This window comes from Lipophrys pholis, assembly GCF_963383615.2.
Source record: "Lipophrys pholis genome assembly, chromosome: 9".
In the NCBI taxonomy this organism is placed as follows: Eukaryota; Metazoa; Chordata; class Actinopteri; order Blenniiformes; family Blenniidae; genus Lipophrys; species Lipophrys pholis.
The window spans coordinates 16,931,485-16,949,566 of record NC_137639.1 but is presented as its reverse complement, the minus strand read 5'-3'; the positions used below and the strand labels follow the sequence as shown (position 1 = coordinate 16,949,566).

At 39.7% G+C, this 18,082-nt stretch overlaps 2 protein-coding genes across 10 annotated transcripts; both read right to left on the bottom strand.

Annotated features, from left to right (window-relative positions):
* Nucleotides 1–850: 850 nt before the first annotated feature.
* On the bottom strand, nucleotides 851–7,402 carry LOC308114521 (uncharacterized protein). Its single transcript, XM_080471455.1, has 7 exons — nucleotides 7,344–7,402; nucleotides 6,939–7,031; nucleotides 4,155–4,418; nucleotides 2,730–3,008; nucleotides 2,521–2,644; nucleotides 2,134–2,197; nucleotides 851–1,896 (listed from the first exon to the last, which is right to left on the bottom strand). The coding sequence occupies exons 2-7, from the start codon at nucleotides 6,985–6,987 to the stop codon at nucleotides 1,516–1,518; spliced, it is 1,161 nt and encodes a 386-aa protein (XP_080327581.1). The 5' UTR covers nucleotides 6,988–7,031; nucleotides 7,344–7,402; the 3' UTR covers nucleotides 851–1,515.
* Nucleotides 7,403–8,992: 1,590 nt separating this feature from the next.
* LOC308114848 (sialic acid-binding Ig-like lectin 10) lies at nucleotides 8,993–15,637 on the bottom strand. 9 transcript variants are annotated; one of them, XM_080472070.1, is made up of 11 exons: nucleotides 15,544–15,637; nucleotides 15,185–15,377; nucleotides 13,527–13,919; nucleotides 13,106–13,417; nucleotides 12,664–12,990; nucleotides 11,788–12,045; nucleotides 11,425–11,700; nucleotides 11,160–11,265; nucleotides 10,997–11,066; nucleotides 10,191–10,321; nucleotides 9,361–10,019 (listed from the first exon to the last, which is right to left on the bottom strand). In XM_080472070.1, exons 2-11 carry the CDS (start codon nucleotides 15,243–15,245, stop codon nucleotides 9,998–10,000), a joined length of 1,956 nt encoding a protein of 651 aa, XP_080328196.1. In that variant the 5' UTR covers nucleotides 15,246–15,377; nucleotides 15,544–15,637; the 3' UTR covers nucleotides 9,361–9,997. The 9 variants fall into 9 exon arrangements, 6 of the variants coding, with proteins under 6 accessions (XP_080328194.1, XP_080328198.1, XP_080328196.1 ...); XM_080472071.1 differs by having other exon boundaries at nucleotides 10,997–11,063; XR_013935646.1 differs by lacking the exon at nucleotides 10,191–10,321 and having other exon boundaries at nucleotides 8,993–10,019; nucleotides 11,160–11,287.
* Nucleotides 15,638–18,082: the final 2,445 nt, after the last annotated feature.

Sequence of the window (18,082 nt, the reverse complement as noted above, 5' to 3'; positions counted from 1 at the left end):
GTTATTCAAAGGTATTCGTTTATAGTGTATATTTTTTTGGTATATTCTTCATGGGAAAATAGGCCGTATTCACTCACCATTTGAGCAGTGCTAATTATTATCGATATTAATATGTATTTTTGTTCATTATTTATCTTTGTGAAGAGAGTGCCTGTGACTTAACTCTCCATGGTCGACATTAATATTAATTTTCACATTTGCTTTTGGTGACATTGTCCTCTGGTGGTCCAGCGCAATTACTAGGCTTTAAGTGTAACTAATAACTATTAAAATTTGATGTAGTTTTGACACCAATTTGAAAGTGTTGGAATAATCTTACGAAAGTTATCACATTCATTGTACTAACATTCTTTCTCATCTGCTACGACTTGTATTTCTCTACTGTGGTCTATTATGGTAAGGAGGAATGTGGCCAGCAGATGGTGAAGTGCCCTGTAATAAGATAAGAGGACCCCTGTGATCTATTATGATAAGGAGAAGTGGTCAGCAAATGGTGAAGTGTTGTGTTTTCAGATGGGAGGAACCCTAATAAATGGAGAGGAAACGGCAGAGGTTTTTCAGAGCGGGTTGGAGATTTGTACCTGAAACATCTCTCTGTCCGTTTCTCCTCATGAGTAAAACCAAATCTTAACTTGTGTGTGTTCTGTCTTGCAGATTTAATAAATGTTCAGAGGTTGGACCTGACAGAAAGTGAGAAGGTCATGGGTCATATGATATGGGATAATAAAGTTCACCTTGACCTTGGATTGACCTTGAAATTCGTTGGAATCAGCTTTTCAGATAGACATGCACAGTAACACATGAAAGATGGGACTTAATGGCAAAAGTGCATCACTTGTGTTGATCAACATAGAATTTCAGCTGCATTTATTGTTCAAAAAAAAGAACACATGGTGAAAAAGTAAACTGCCTCTCTATATGATACAGAGCCCAGAGATCTGAACACATCACAGCATTTTTTTTCACTGAAAACTCCAAAAGATTTTGCATATAGAAGTTTTGTCTTTTTGCAAAAGAAACTGCACTACATTTCATCCCATTTTCTTCTCATTCAAGCTGATCATCATATCGTAAACTTCCAACTGGTTTCTTGAACATGATGATGAGTTCACTATACAGAAAAAGCCAGACGTTCTCCCCCTTTTCTCCTTGGAGACTGCTAGAATAGCTCTAATAGATGCTGCGCTTGAAAAAAACATTACATGACACTCAACAACTTACAAACACAGGAGCCTTAAAAAAAAAAAAAAAACATGTACAGTTTCACAGATCTGTCAGAGATTCTAAAAATTGTGCAAATAATAATTTTGTAGAATATTTCAGACAACCTCACGGCATTCAAGGCCACTTGTGTCTGTTTTTGACTTTCCATTCATTCCTATGGTTTTTGCGAAAAATTAATTTGACTCTAAAATTGAGAGCACAGTATGTATGTGTGCAGAAAAGTGCCCAAAAAATACACACTGCACGCTTCACCAATGGCTCCAGAAAAACTCCACCAAGTGTACACAGTCCTCACATTTCATCCATTATTTCTTTCACATTGGAATAGAGTGCCACCTCCTCCTCTCCTCCCCCTTCGGCCTGGACACCATCTTCAGTCTCCACGTCCTTTCTCATCTCTTCAGTCTTCTCCATCCCTTCTCCTTCATTGCCTTCTCCCTCCTCTCTTGTTTCTTTTTTAATTTCAGCATACTCCGTCTCGGGGGACTCTGTTGTCAGCTCCTCCTCCGCGGGATTCTTTGTCTTCAAAATGGAGAAGTCAATGTGGGAGTACTCCACCTCTTTGGGCCTCGCGTCACCCTTAGGTGCAAATGACCCGGCAGGCTCGACTCCCACTTCGGCGTCCTCCTGGTCGTGAATCCCTTCTTCTTCAGCTGCGTGCCCCACATGCTTCTGCACATCACAGACATTTGATATAATTCAACAGAGAGTGAGGCAGGTTTTCTTGTGTAATCCTCTAAGTTCACTATAAGTTGGTGTTCTACTCAGGATCATCCTTGATGTTGCAATCATTTGAGTCAAAAAAGTAGAATACTTGTTCACATAATGTGCTTGAATCCATGCAAACTGGTTCATAACCTTCTCTTATGTACTCAAAATAGATTTAACTAATGATAATAGCATAGGTACCTCAACAGCCAAGCTGTTGACCATCTCTACGTCCTCCATCATGCGGCCAGGTTTCATTTTCTGTCTGTGAATATCAATAAAAACAGCAAAAGGGATTACAGGCCTCGAAAATCACAATTCATTCATAAAGCAATCATAACTTAACAACTTTTTCTTTCTTTACCACTGCTGTTAACGCCAGCTTCCCTGTAGGTGGCACTGCTGCCTTTCAATGCTTTTCAAGAGCAACAGGCAGTTCTGCATTTCTTTGCATTCACCCCGTTTTCAAAATGGATATAAACCAAACCTTGAGCTTTTTGCTCTCTGAACAAAGAAAGGTAAGTCGATGAGTTTGGGATGGGCGCGATCTGTTGCTTAAAATATGATTATTTAAATATATAACCGTACCTTTGACATTTTATTGCCAAACATGTGACGAATGATGTGAATAGTATCCCGAGAAGAAACCCAATCAAAAGTGCTATGATGACCTCCAGCTGTTTGAAAGTCCTCAACACCTCTGAGAGAAGATCTGAAAATGTTTGAAAAGGGGGATCGTTATCCACATTTGACCAAAAACCTCAAGTGTAGGAGACATTATGATTGTCAACGCTCACCTGCTCCCCGAACGATTGTGACTGTGAGATTCTGTCTTTCTTCGTCTGGCCCACTGCTGCTGACGCACTCAAAAGTTGTCTTGCTTTGGCGTTTCATTGTCACTCTGATGGTACTGTTGACGGTATTGTTCGACGCGGTGCTCCGCACCGAGCAGCCTGTGGAGTTCTCTAACTGTGGCCATTTGACGGTGGGCAATGGAAGTCCCTCACTGATACACATACAGGTCAGCAAATCTGAGTTCAGCTCACATTCAGAGTTGTTCAAGGTCCTTAGAAATACTGCAAGTACAAAAAAAAATTAAAATTACAAAATGTTGCAAAATGTAACAGATATCCAAATCTTAATATATCCCTGTAATGATCTTGTTATTCGTAGTGAGTACAAAGTTTAATCCAGGTCTGGAAACTGTGGCTGAAAGACAAGGAAAAAAAAAAAAAAAAAAGGAAAAAAAGTAGAAAAAAGAAAACAAAAAGGTAGGAAAAAGAAAAATGGCTCAAACTGCTCTAACCATGGGAAAACATACAGCAGCTAGTCACACCTAAATAGTTAAAGTGGCTGAAATAGCCACGATGCAGGATAAGCAGAAAACGCAGGGAAAAAATCCTTTAAAAATGCTAAAACAGCTAAAAATGTAATAAAATAGATTTAAATTATACGTGACATTTCAATAATGCAACCTAATGTTTTGTATGTCTAGCAATGTTTTTCATTTAGATGTTTTTGTCTTCATTTCAGATAAACCCAGTTTTGGGTGTAAAATTATGGAATGGACTTAATGATGAAATAAAGATGTGTAATTCTATGTATGTTTTCAAGAAGACTTTAAAGTCTAAAATGATCAAAGGTTACAATGAAATTTGATTGAATTTGATTTTTCAGTAGTAATGGAGTATTAGTGATGTTTTATTGTGAATTATTCAGTTAATCCTATGATGGTACAGGATAGGCACAAATAAGCCTTGAGGCTTCAGCCTATTCCTTTTTCGGTTGCTGTCTGTTTATTTTGTAAAAACATGATTTTGTTTTTATTTTTTATTTTTAACCGAAATAAAGCATTCATTCATTCATTCATTCATTCATTCATTCATTCATTCATTCAATCAGCATATTTTGTGGCGCCAGACAAATTGTATTTGTTGGAAAATTGTGGAAATGGCTCTTTTGGTCATAAAGGTTGCCGTCCCCTGTTGTAGACTGACCACAAGGTCAAGAGCTACTTTAAAACTATTGCTGCTGCCCAAGTTGGTCCTCGACAGATCATTGATCCGTCACAGGGCTAATATAGAGCGCCTACAGACATAGAGGAAGTTTGAAGAAGCCAGAGAACCCAGAGGAAAACCATGAAAGCACAGCGAGGCACAAAGTCCAAACAGGAACAAAATAAAGAGCTGCAAGGAAAGAATAACAAAGTTTGTACCACTTACGAGAGACACTGAGAGTTTTGGTCTCATTTGCTGTCGCGCCACCGCTGAAGCTGACTTTACAGGGGACCTGTGTGCCATGGATCGGAGATGATTTCTCAGTCTTGATGTTAGTCGTGTTTCCCTCGGTGCAGGAGGCGTTCCCTCCTGCACAGCGCCACGTCCAGGTGATATATGCAGAGCAGGGAGCAGGGACAGTGCAGGTCAGAGTGGCCTCTTGTCTTGCTCTCAGTGGAGACCTCTCTACTGTGGGCTTTGGGGTCATCTCTAATGGGACGATAGAACATGAAAAAACGGGTTTCAGTTTAATGCTGGACATTGGATGAAGTCTAAAAGTTAAAATGATAGATTTAAACCTCACATTGTAATGTAAAATAACTGGACAACTTTCTGCAGCTCCAGATTAGGTATGAAAAGGCGACCTACTCATGTTTAACTACTGTCACTGCACAAACAGCCCTGTGGGTGGTGATACCTGTCACCATACTAGCAGATATCACGCAACGTTTTCTGGAGATTTTGAGTAGATATGGTCCAACTGGGTGAGGTCAGTTATGATGATTCTGCAGTTCTATTGTGCCAGTGTAACCCTGGTTAAGTATCCTTCAAAACTAGAAATACATGTCGGATGGAAAAACATAAAACGTATTCATTAACCTGATATAATAAAACGTTTGTTTTGTAAAATGGAGAACTGGAGCCTGGTTAATTATTCCAAGTGAGGGTTGACTAATGTTCGGGTGTAATCAGCAAGCGGTCTGGAAACAATAAGAAATTTAACAATGGTGTTTTTTTGGGTTTTGTTTTTTTTATGTTTGTGGACTTTATACTACAGGACAGCTTTGTCTTCTTAGTTTTTCTCTCCACTGGAAATTGTGGAATGTGATGGTGAGTGAGCCCCATTAGGAGAAAAATTGACAAGAAGATTCCATGTTTCCGTTGCTTGATGTTGTGGCGAAAGGGAAATGTAGTTTGTGTTACTTTTTCGAGTTAAACTGGAAAAAGAAAAAAACAAAACTTTTGCAACTTAAAGGGGACATATCATGCTAAATCCACTTTTTTAGCCCTTAAATGCATTTTGTTGTATATTTAGAGTGTTTAGAAGTACAGAAAAGTTCAAAGTAGTCTCTTCAGGTGCTCCGTTGATATCTTTATATTCTGTTTTGGTCATATTTTGCGATCGGTTTCGATTTTTCTATTCTCTATTACGTTTTTTGAACAATGACGTCACAGTATTCTCAGCGGAACTGCCAAATTAGGACATCGACATTTCGAGCAATCCGCCATTTTTGTTTCTCGCTGCGATTTTGTAGTCCAACCGAAGTTACGAGAGGATAAGTCGAAATGTTCGGTCGTTGGATGTAGTAACCCACAAGCTTCGTTACACCGTCTCCCAGCATCAGAACCTTTTCGAAGTGCCTGGTTGAGTTTTATTTTTCACAGAAATGTACCCACATCTGTGGGTAAGGTCATTTTTGTGTGCGCGAATCACTTTAAGGACGACTGCTTCAGCAACCTCCGCCAGTATAAAGAAGGATTTGCCGAAAGACTTGGTCTGATTGAGCGGTCAGTTCCTTCTATCTATGGAGACGACGAACAGAGCACTTCGGTAAGCTGTATATAACGCTAAAAAGTGTGATGATAAGACGTCCCTGTCATTGTTTTGTTAGCATTAGCAGTTGCACCGTCTTCATATGTTAGCGCTGTGTGCTCGTTTTAGATTATAATGTAACTTCTGTGTTAAATAGTCGTTGTAATACAGGCAGTATTGTAGTAGTGGGCATGGATGGAGAAGTTAGTGTAAATATAGTAACACACCATTGCGTTACATCCATATGAAGACGTTGTTCTGTAGGTGCATCATCGTCATTTTCATCTCGCTCCGCCGGGTCCGACTCTGGCTCCAACATGTATGGCTGGATGGACAAATCTTCCGTTGTTGACATTTTGTAAATAATGTGTGAATATAAAGTTTCTGCGCCGCTAGATAATTGTATCTGTTCTATCAAACTACAAAGATGGCCGAACAGGGTGGAGTTGAACCGAGTATCACCTCTGCAACCTGGAGAGGAGGCGGGGTATGAAGTGTCTCATTTGCATTTGAAGAGACCGCCCCAAAACGAGTTGCTCTCAGAAGCACATCAGAAAAGGGGTTGAAAAGGGGCCTGTGGAGCTCTAATAATGAGGAATTCAGACCCAAGCATTGCAGTTCCGCGTTGTATAGACCACAACTGTATGATTTATATGTAAAAAGGAAGGATTTAAAAGCATGATATGTCTCCTTTAAAGGAAATTGAGGTTGAAATGAGTAAAAATCCAAATAGGACAGAAACATTCTAGCGAAGCCCAGAAGGGAGTTAATGGGCAAAGTGTTTCTTTAAGTAAAACTACAATGTGTACAATGAGTCATGCGTACAGTATGAGGACTACTATGGTCCGGACAGTGACACATACCACGTTAAGTTAGAATCAACCTGCCCCCCCCACCCTTTTTTTTTTCTGGTCACTTCTGATCACATTTATACCATGTTATCTTTACATCCGAATGACATTTCTTTCACTTTGAGGCATAAAGTTTTGTTAACCTTCATCCGTCAGGTTCCTGTTAATGCAAAAAACTAAAGTGCCGATGTTCAGACTTTGACCTAAATGCCGTTCAAGAAGAACCACAAAACACTTTCAGTGCCACTGATATTATCTTGACATTTTAAGATCTACAGTAAATGTAAGTCATTGTTGGTAAAGCAAACAAACAAACAAACAAACAAACAAAGTTTCCTCCTTTACCTGCGGCTGCAAAGTACCAGAGCAGAGGTACCCAGATGAAGTCCAACATGATGATTAGCAGCCAGTCAGTTCTTCCACAGGACAAATTCTCAACTTACCAGAGCCACAAAGAGAAAATTCAGACTGAGTTAGATCAGTTTACTGAAACCAGTGCAGGCAGCAGCTTCATGGTCGATCACACATATTTGAATACAGGATGTTGCAAGTTGACGGGTTCTGCAACTCCATCTTCATATTTACTTGATTTCACAGAAAAATGCTTCAGTTTGAGGTAGTTTGTGATAACTGTTTGAAAACAACTCAGTCTCCAATATCCCTTATCTAGCTGTTTCAGATTTAGTTTTTTAAAGATGAATTTAACATTGAATTCAATCAGCAAAAATAAGGCGAATGTTGTGTTTTTACCTGTATCTCCTGTGGACGCACTGAGCAGGGAATAGGAAGTTGTGGCCACTTCCTGTTCCCTGTTCAGTGCGTCTACACTCAAAAAAAAAAAAAAATCAACTGTGCAGTTTTTTCAGTTTACATATCAGAAATGTGTTTGATTAACGTGAGCATATTGAGTTTCTTGTTGTTAAATGGTTCATTCTAATACATGTTCAGATAATATGAATAAATGGGATTCAATCTACTTGATATGAATAGATTGAAATGTGTGGCATGATTAAATTCGATTAACTCAACAAATTATTTTTGTGTTTGTGGAAATGACTGAGAATAATGTTTTGCAGTGTATTCTGAACGGACTGCTCTTCACATCATCATCCTCTTGTACTTCTCTTTGCTCTACAATACATTTCCAGGAAGTTTCTCTACACACTGCTGCCTCTCATTTCCTCTTCTCCAGCTACTGCAAAGAAGATCTGAAATGTTCTAATAATAGTTTAAATGCACACTTTGTGAAATGAAAAATGTCTTGTCATGGGCTGTCAATTGGTGCCAGTCCCAGCCAACTGGTCACCAGTCCATCACAGCCTGACATACAGCCATGGTTTTGGACTGTGGGAGGAAACACACAGAAAGGCCCAGCCTCATGAGAACGTTAACTACTACGCCACCACGCTCTGGTCTGTTTGCTTCTTGGATTCTTTGTAAAAGCTGTTTCCACACACAAAACCTGATTGAGGGTGATGGACCCTGCTTGAATTGCAGTTAGAATGGCAACTTGTGTAAAAACAAGCGAAGTCTACAGTGCAAGTTGCAATGATCTGCTGTGGCGAGGCGACCCCAGTAGAAGTAGTCGTCGAACAGGCACTGTAATCTTATGTGATATTTTTTGGAAAATGCAAATCCTCTCAATATACGCTTCTAAAATCAATAAAAACATCCAATGACTAACTGAACAATAAAATACCTAAACTGAAGACAAAATAAGTATTACAGTGAGATACTACTGCTACCTAATACACAAATGTATATCTTTTCTTTTGTTTTGTTTTTTTTTGGGGGGGGGGGACGACTCTACATATTGTGGTGGTATTGTATAAAAACTAAACTGAGTGAAAGGATTGGGTTTTCACTTCCAAAAACATCAGTTCCTGAAGTTATTCTCAGTGTAAACTTAACTTACTCATTCGCTGGCAGTCCTTCCTCTCTAACATACCCAGACTATTGATCTGAGTCCTGAGCTGGCTGATGCTGCATTTCCTTTCCTCAGTCATCCTGTACAGTCGATATAAAAATGCCTATCTGAGCCTTTTGCAGAAGTTTGAACTGGGAGAAGATTTACCTCGCTTCATTTTCAACACGGTAGTTTGTTAACCAAGACCTATCTTTACATATTCCCACATAATAAATGAAAGAACAGTGGTGTCGGGTGGGAAACTCTCTCAGTATGATCTGATGCATCATGCATACAATCGAGGATAATATTATAATTTTATTTTAGACATTTTTAACTGCAACCATACACTCAATCTCGCTATATTATTATTGTTGTTGTTGTTGTTATTGTTGTTGTTATTGTTGTTATTAATAATAATAATAATAAGAAGAAGAAATTTAAATTTGATTTAGTTGAACAAAACAATTGATTTGACTGCTGCACGAATATCACGCACCGACACACCCATTTAAGAACCCTATTCAGATGCATTACATCACATCAAGAATGTTAGGAATGTGCCACGAATGATGGGAAAATGATACTCGTAACCCCGCATAAAACTGGCTCCACGGGCAGAAAATCAAACTGAGAGAACAAGCGGTGGACAAACACTTCCAATAATACAAGTACAAGCGCTTAACACAGTGGTAAATAACTAGTTCAGTCCCATTCAGCATAAAAGTTAATGACAGTTGGATCCTCGTGATCTCTGGAATTATTGGAAGTCCCTGGCATAAAGTGACCCCCCCCCCCCCCCCACACACACACACACACACACACAGTAATCCCATAAAAAAAACCATCACTACAGCTTTTCAAGCAAACATCAAGCACTTTATACAGGACAGATCTAAAAATACCACACGTGTATATATAATCTTTACAAACAGATCTTTGCTGAAACACGGTGAAGCAAAGTAGCTTAAACTCCAGACAGGACGTCTGTGATGAAAAGTCCCAGCTCCATGGTAGAAACTATCCAAGCGGCCATCAGTTCATCAAAGGTTCAATCCACCATCAGTGTCTTACATGAATCTAACTTATCTGATGAACTAAGGAAACCTGTACTCTCAGGCTGCTGCACGACGGAACAGTCTTCAGATCTCGTCCATTACTTCCTTCACATTGGAGTACACGGCCTCCATCTCAGCAGTTTCCTCCTCTGGAAGACAGCATCCTGTCTCCTCAACCTCCGTCACCACTTCCTCCTCCTTGCCCTCCAGCATTCCACTTTCCTCTCCTTCTTCTTTTACTTCTTTTTTGATTTCAGCATACTCTGTCTTTGTGCTCTCGTCTTCCCGCCCTCCGTCCCCAGGACTCTTTCTTTTTAACACGGAAAAGTCAATATTGGCGTACTCCACGTCTTTCGAGCCACTGTTGAGTTCGGGAGTTGTTTTCTCTGCAGACACTCCTCCGTCGTCGGCGTCCTCCTGGTCGTCGGGACGATCGTCTTCTACTGCTTGGCCATAATACAACTGTCCAGTATAAAGAAAGTGACAACAATCACACGGCAGCTGAAAGCAGCTGAAAAAAAAACTCTGAGTCTTCCAAGTCATGCCCACTGTTGTGAACATGTTTCATCACTGTTTCTGACAGTAGTTATTTAAAGTTTGAGGAACTTTATTTTCCCACAAGGGTGCCATTACCTCTTGCTTTCTGGAGGGCTGTCGAATTTATCTGAGCCTTTTTTCGTTTTTTCTGAAGCAGCTGACAAATGACTTTGATCGGTAAACTGCTCATGGCTTTCAGGCACGACAAGAACGTTTTTCTCCAATGTCTGCAATTTAAAGTGAAATCAGAGGAAAACGCTGACATCCTTAATCTTTTCTAACTTCCTTTTATTTGACCATGAAACAGCAAATAGGGAATGCTGGTTATTAATTTCAAAAGCTCAGTTTGATGCATCGAAATGACTGCTGCATAAATGTATCTTCAGTATTGATGTTTAGCCAATCGTGCACCGTTATGCGTCATCTGCCATTAATCCATCAGCTGTTTGGCAATCAGCTGAATGAATGAACAGTCACATGCAGTTAAGAAGGAGTTTTTAAAATCTAAATTTGCTCATTGGTTTTCTGTTGCCGCCCCTGACCAACACTCCCACCCTCTGCTGTATGTACTGCCTTGATTCAGTGTTACCGTTGAAGCAATTGCTTTTACTTTTTTAACCTATATCTAATTTCTGTATTCTGTGTTCACATTTGGATTGTTGTCCTTGAAACACACTTTTTTTTTTTCAAATTGCATGATTTGCAAATGCTGCTAGGTTCCTCATTCTAGCCAGAAATGAACAACGAAAACAACACATGCAAATCTAAAATAGTTCCCCATCGTTCAGCAGTACTACAGCATTTGATGAAACGCTTAACAAGAGCCTGTGCAGGCATTGGTGAATGTCTCATACAGTTGTGACAAGTCTGCAGAAAACTGATGTCAATTTGAGACGAATTACCAGTGTATCGTTGTTGTTGGTCACCAGTTCCACAGTCTCGTCCAAATTTCCAGAATTCTTCTGCTTTCTGCTGTAGAAAATAGTTAAACAAAAAAAAACATCCACATAAAACCACTGGTCACAAATAAAACAGGGAAATCATTTAATGAATTTGAAAGTGTACCTAGAACACTTTATGACCAAGTAGGAAATGATTGCTGAGAGGAGAACACCAATCAAAAAAGCGATGATGATTTCCACCCTTGAAATGACTTCTAGTATGGCCGGATCTATAATCAGATGGATTCAAGCCTTGTTGATTAATATGGTACACATGCGATTATTTTTGACCTGAAAACAAAAGGTCATGGTTGGCCAATACAGTACTAAAGTGGTTCTGCTCTAATACTGTGGTCAAAAGTAGAAGCGCTGAGGCTGAGAACACGTACCATCTTTTCCTGACAGGTTTATTTCGATGGGGAGGGTTTTTGTAACTTCCCCATTTTCATTTCCGCTGACACACTCAACAGTTGTGTTTCCTTTGGTTTTTACAGTCAGGGTGAGAGTACTATTGACGGTGTGGTTTGACACGGCGGTGATTATCGAGTACTCGGCGTGGTTGTTCAACAGCGGCCATTTGATGGTGGGTAAAGGAAATCCTTCACTGACACAAAGACAAGTCAGAACCTCTGAACGAAGCTCACATCCGGAGCTCCCGTGAATGTCTGCAGGCACAGCAGCAGGATAGGTTTTAAGAATTGTCAGATGAACACAGATGTCATATTCACTCATGTTTACTCGTGTCCACTTACATGTCACAGCAACATCAGCACATGCAGCGGTAGTTGTGCCCAGATAAATCGCTGTACAGACGTACTGTCCAGAATCCTCCACAGTCACGCTGGGAATGACAAGTGAGGCCGATCCACTGTCGTTGCTCAGGGTCGTGTTGCAACCAAGTTTAGTCCAAATAATAAGAGATGGAGGGAAACTTTCTGCACTGCAGGTCAGGTTCAGAACATCTCCACCCATGACTCTTATGTTACCAGTTATCTGGAGGTTTCTTCTATCTGTAGAGCATAATTTAGTCATTTAGTCGTTACAGAGAGGAATGGAGAGTTGGTTTTTTTTTTTTGTTAAACTGATATTTCATACTTATGAAAATAAACGGCTTTAAAGCCAAACATACCACATGAAGTACAGCATTTTACTGCAGACTAGATACAACCATCTTTTCATCCACCCTATGTACTTGCTTTATCTATTCTAGGGTGAATGAGGGTAATTTACCAATTTAAAGTGTCTGAATATATGTACTGTATGTCAAACCTGAAAATTGAGTGTAGGTGTAAACAGTGGTGTAGTTCAATTACAGATCAAGTGTGTTTCTTTATAGACTCAGTATGTGCACTTATTGTACCCTTGTGATAAAATAAGGAACCTGAAAAACATATGTAGATCACACCCAGCAATGACAACAGTTCCTCTATTTTCATGAAGAGTTTAGTGATTTGGCCGGAGTGGTGTTTTTCTAACATGCTGCCACTTGAAGGCACTATTCTCTAATTCAAAGGAGAGGGTCACAGAGGTTTTTCCAAACGACTTGGGATTTCCTCTTAATAACTGAAAACAATAACATTAATTAAAAAATAATAATAAAATCGAATTAATACATTTAAATTACTCACACAACACTGTCACGTTGATTTCTTTTACAATGGTCTTGTTGAGATGCTTTGCAATGCAAACGTATTCTCCAGAGTCTCCTGCTGTCGCGTTAGAAATGAAAAAGGAGCCCTTCCCATTTGTTTCCCGCTGAGAGGGTTCTCCCTCATCCAAAAAGTCAGCTGAAGCGTTGTACTGCAGAAAAGGTTCCGTTCCATTTTGCACGGTTTGTTCAGAATATTTCATCCATGTGATCTGCGATGGAGGGAAACTTTCAACGCTGCAAGTCAAATTCAGCGTCTCGTGCTCCTTTACACTTGCATCTCCAGTGATTTCAAGTTCCTCTATGTCTGTGGGAGGAACAAATCAACCAACACTTACATAAGCAGCCCCACAAATGCGATGTCAGGAACATTCAAGACAGTTCAGAAAATCACCAGGTAAAATCTTTCAGGTGGTACTCACAGGTCACAGTCAAAGTCACAGACTCCTCTGTGGTTACACCCCCTGAGAAATTGTTCCTACAGGTTATATTGGTGCCGTGATGTTCAGCTGAGGAGTTGAAGGTCAGAGCTGAGCTGTGTCTGTTCGAGACGGCACTCAGGTTCTCAGTCTTTAAAGTGGTGATGTTTCCTGAGATGCTCCCTCCTGCTCCGCTCCACGTCCAGATGATCTTGGGAACAGAACCCGAGCAGAGACCTGGAGCAGTGCAGGTCAGCGTGGCCTCCAGTCCTTCGCTCAGTGGAGGAATCTCCACTGTGGGCTTCTGATGGAGATCTGGAGGAAACATAAGTCATCAGCCTGAACATCAAAAAGGCATTTCAGCCCACAAAGTTCGACAACTGTCAAAATGACTTCATGCAATGGAAAGTCTAAGTGTTCAGACCTTTAACAGAGATGAGGGCTTTTGGAGTGAATTGGAATCCATTATCGAAGCTGTTGACTCTGAACTGATATGCTCCAGAATCAAACAACTGCAGGTCGTTAATCACGACGCTGCAGTTTAGTTGACTCACGACAGGTTCCAACAGTGACACTCGTCCACGGTAGTCAGGCTGAGCTTTTCTGTGGTTGTTAGAGTGGAATATTATGTCAGCGTCCCCGCATCTTCTTTTAGCCTCGGAGCATTTGTACCAAACTGCGTGTAAGGGGGTAAAACTAAATCTTTTACTAAAAGAACATGGTATCACAAGGCAGAGTCCAGCTTCTGCTGTCTGTTCTTTAGGCAGAGTGATACAGAAACCATTGTCACAGGTTGTCTCTACCGCCACAGATGTACCTGTTAAAGCAAAACACACAAACAGAAATGTAGTTTTTGACAGTAACTACTATCTAATAAGGGATTGTGTTACACTGTTGCAATATTATTCTCTGTATTTTCTAAGGCTCTTACTGGTGTTTGAGCTTTCGCAAATAAAAAAAATTCCCAGTTTAGCACATTTCTTAAACCAGGGAAGAAAAGAAATTTCAGGCTTTCATGTCTTCATTGAACATAAGCTGATAAACGTTCACAATACAGGGTGGTCGCGTGAGTATCAAGCATGTGAATCCCGAGGTTAATGACTTCACTCAGAGCTTCTCGGAGTCGAGAGTCAGCAGCGTGTAGTCCCGTCAACGTGACTTATCTGAGCTCTCCTACGATTAATAAATGCACCGTAGATACAAAAAGTATCTCTAAACGTGCTGATGTTCACCGGTCCACTGGAAAGACAAACCGCACCATCGAGATGCTGTGGCGTGACGTCAAGAGAGCGACTCACACCAGATATCGCAGGAATACTGCTGAACTGGAATAGTTTGGTCGAGAGCAAAGGTCAAAAAGTCCTCATGAAAGTGAGATCTGCAGCTACAGAAAATGTTTACTTGTGAAAGCACCGCTGCCAAAGCAGAGTGAACCAGTTAATTCTAAAGGTTTACACCTGACTGTGAAAGTTTACATCTTGTGTTCAATAAAAAACATTTGAGGCGTTAGTTAGTTAGAATATTTTTTTCTTGTAACTGTATTAAATACTACATTGTAATCCTGTTGCTATGTCTAAGCAACTGATAATCCTCAACAAGTTCTCTTTAAAAAAAAAAAAAGAATAAAAAGAATAAACTTGATTCATTATTTTCTCAATGTCAAATGTCCAAAATGATTAATATTATATTTAAAACCACTTTACATCCTGCAATCTTTGTTATTTTTTTCAACAGAGCGCTCACATTTCCAAATGCTATTCCGTTTCTTTTGTCTGCATGTTTGTAGTCAACAGGCACATTCTTTTCACAGAGAGATTACTTTACAAAACACATTGCTGTGTTGGGATTTTGAGATGTTCTCTATGCTTACATTCTTTATGTTAATTGAAATGCCTTCTGCCGACCATGCAACGACATAAGGTTAAAAAGTCACTCGTTTGAGTAGCTTCTGAGAACAGTACTTTATAAAGTTGCTCTAGTGGTTTGAGCAAAAGTACTACTACTTGCAAACAATATCTAAATACGACTTGTACGAAAAACGTGGCTGAATCTGAAAGAATGAACAAGGGTGTTAATGCATACCTGTGTAAGCATGGCTGCCTCTCACAGAGAAAAGCAGAGCAGCCCAGATGAAGACAAACATCCTGATGTGCTCCTCCAACCAAACTTCAGTGCAACAGATGAAGAAAACGCGTGAAGAAATTCAATGAAGGGGAAAGTCCGCCCTTTGCATCACACATACAGGATGTTGCATGTTGTCCTATTCCATAGTTGCCTATGAGGGCAGACATAACAATCTTCAGTTTGAGTCCTTTACATTCATGAACACTTGAATTATTTATGCCTCTAAGAAGAGTCAAAAAATTTTTTTAAATCTGTGATAATGCAGCATTCTAAATGTATTGTTTAGAAATGTGTAAAGGCGGTCCATCTTATTTTACCCTTTTCTGTCGAGCCGTTCCTTCTCTTTGGTGGTCACAGTGATCGGTGGTGAATTTCTGCTGTGGAGTCACTGTTGCTCCCCTCTTTGTTTCTGGTTTTGTCTTTTTGTTGCAACAACACTAGAGGAAGTTTCTCAGTGACAATCGTCATGAATAGATAAAGTTGTAAACTTGTTATATCACTTGCATTTTGTTTTTATTTGATTAAAAAAAAAAAAAAAAACAGTTTCCTTATACATGATGAACAAAAATTAACATTTTGTTTGCTTTTTGGGGGTTATTTGTCCTGAACTGAAGGATTGTGAAACTCTCTGAAAACGGAAGTTTTGTAATAGTGGATTTTCCACTGTCAGAACTTACTTATGTGACTTAATGCGCGTTCCTATGCTTTTACAAATGAAGGTCACTGAATGCCAAAAGGTTTCAAAGAAAAACTATGTGCATTTAAACCAGTTCCTAATTCTGCAACCTTGGAAAAGTTTTCTGCTCCTTGTTGTGTTTTAATAATTCATTTAGAGAAGTGATAGTTGAACTGAACGGATGCCCTATAAGACAAAGCTGTGTTTGTCGGGAGTTTGACTGCTGCCCACCTCACCAGAGCCCCAACCGGACTCCATCCACTTTTTTATGATCTGGTTTTGTCGAGGTTTCCTGCAGGACACCAAAATTGGCTGATGGGGAACCAAAGAAGGGAACACCTGCTTGGTAGTGAAACTTCTTCATAGTCATCTCAGCAGACTCTCTGATCAAAAGCCACTTGGTTTAGTCAAAGATTGCTCCTTTGCTCACTTAATCAAAGACATGCAGAATATCACAGCAGCCGAATGATCATGGCAACATACGGATGATGAAGATGCATTGATTTACCATGAAGACATCGTTGCTGTATTTGGCAGAAAATACTGAATTTGTCACCCATTTTAATCAATATCTTTGCCTCACGTCAAAATTCAAATTGTATCGTGGATGGAAATTCCATTACTAATCTTTCTTTTGGAAGGAGTTTAATTTTGAAACAGAAAGTCTGGGCATTTAACCACTTTTGATATAACTTGATCACTCTCCGCAGAGGTTTGAAAAAGTAATGAACCAGTTTCGAGAATGCAAACTGTAGAGTATACAGTAGAGGGTAGCAAAAAAACTGCCATGAAGAAATATATAGTACTCAAATACATATATCATAAAAATCTATTTGAGAACAAGTTCTATGTTTTTCGTTGCGACCTCTGTCTATCAGTGCTCGGTCAGAAATCTTATATTATTTAATAAGTGTAAACTGAAGTGCTCCTTCTTTCATAGTTCAGATCTGTTGGTTTCCAAACGAGTCCGACAAACCTGTTGTTGTTGGTTTTCCTCCTTTTGAAACCGTTTAGAAGGAGCTCGCAGACACACGCAGCCCCATCGACAACTGCAATCTATCGTTTCAAACCGAGATGGCCACAACACAGCCAACGCTTTCAAATCATGGCGTCAGGCATTAGTCATAGAAGAAAAGTAACTCCGATCTTTATTAAGCAATCATGTTTCCAGATTGATTTTCCATCCCACCTGGAGGTCTTCAAATCAAATTCAGTACATACAGTTTAACAAAGCCTGGTAAGGAGAAACACACAGTGGGCAAGTACTACACAATACAGTTAATGAAAGTCATCCTGAAGATTAATGTGGTGACCGACAATTACAAGTCTTTAAGTATCAGAGTGATAATAAATGACTTACAGGTTTTCTTAAAAAAAACAAAAACAAAACGGATATATTAATCAATGAAGACGAGTGTATCTATGAGTTGTTTTTAATTGTTTCCATGAGAAATCAACACTCATATCCTGTATGACACCGTCCCAATTTAAACAACTTGGGAGGGGGTCCTATACCTATTGATTAATGCTCTAGAAATGCAGAAAATCCGCATTCATCTTTCAATCCATGAGAAAATAATAATAACATGAGTGAAGCAGGAAGGTGGTGTTCACCTAAAGTAGGATTCTGTGTTGTAAATGACTTTCAGCTTCTTTACAATGTTTATGTTGTGGTGTACCTCAGGGGTCAGCCCTAGGCCTTCTGCGTTTTTCAGTATACATGGTACGACTTAGAAACAATATCATTTTCTTCTGTTATGCTTTTTTCCTTTTGACACCGCAAATAGGTTCCACAACAGAAATCCCTCTGATGACGAGGAATCAAGATATCCAATTTGACAATAAACTGATTTTTAGTGGATGCGTCCAAATATTGTTTAAGTCCCACACTCCTGTCACTAAAAAACCCTCAACTAGTATTCATGCATTCCTTCTCACTCATTTAGATTACTGCAACACCCTGTACTCCGGTCTGTCAAACACAGTTCATTTATACAAACAAAACAGAAGACATCCGCTCAATTTTACTATTACTTCACTCACAACTGAGTTTAAGCTGTGTATTATTACTTTCAAGGCGAGGATGGGACTGGCTCCCGATGACACAGCTGAGGGTTTAAACCAAAACGCAGACCTGTGGTCGTCTGGTTGGTTCGCACTCGCTGATTTAAAACCGAGTC

Coding starts and splice junctions, on each gene's coding strand:
- LOC308114521 (XM_080471455.1), bottom strand. CDS start 6,987: ATGTTGGACTTCATCTGGGTACCTCTGCTCTGGTACTTTGCAGCCGCA. Junction 4,419..6,938: donor CTGGTACTTTGCAGCCGCAG/GTAAAGGAGGAA, acceptor TCGTCCCATTAG/AGATGACCCCAAAGCCCACA. Junction 2,198..2,520: donor TTGGCAATAAAATGTCAAAG/GTACGGTTATAT, acceptor TGATATTCACAG/ACAGAAAATGAAACCTGGCC.
- LOC308114848 (XM_080472068.1), bottom strand. CDS start 15,245: ATGTTTGTCTTCATCTGGGCTGCTCTGCTTTTCTCTGTGAGAGGCAGC. Junction 12,991..13,105: donor TGTGACTTTGACTGTGACCT/GTGAGTACCACC, acceptor TTCCTCCCACAG/ACATAGAGGAACTTGAAATC. Junction 11,701..11,787: donor TGCTGATGTTGCTGTGACAT/GTAAGTGGACAC, acceptor CTGTGCCTGCAG/ACATTCACGGGAGCTCCGGA.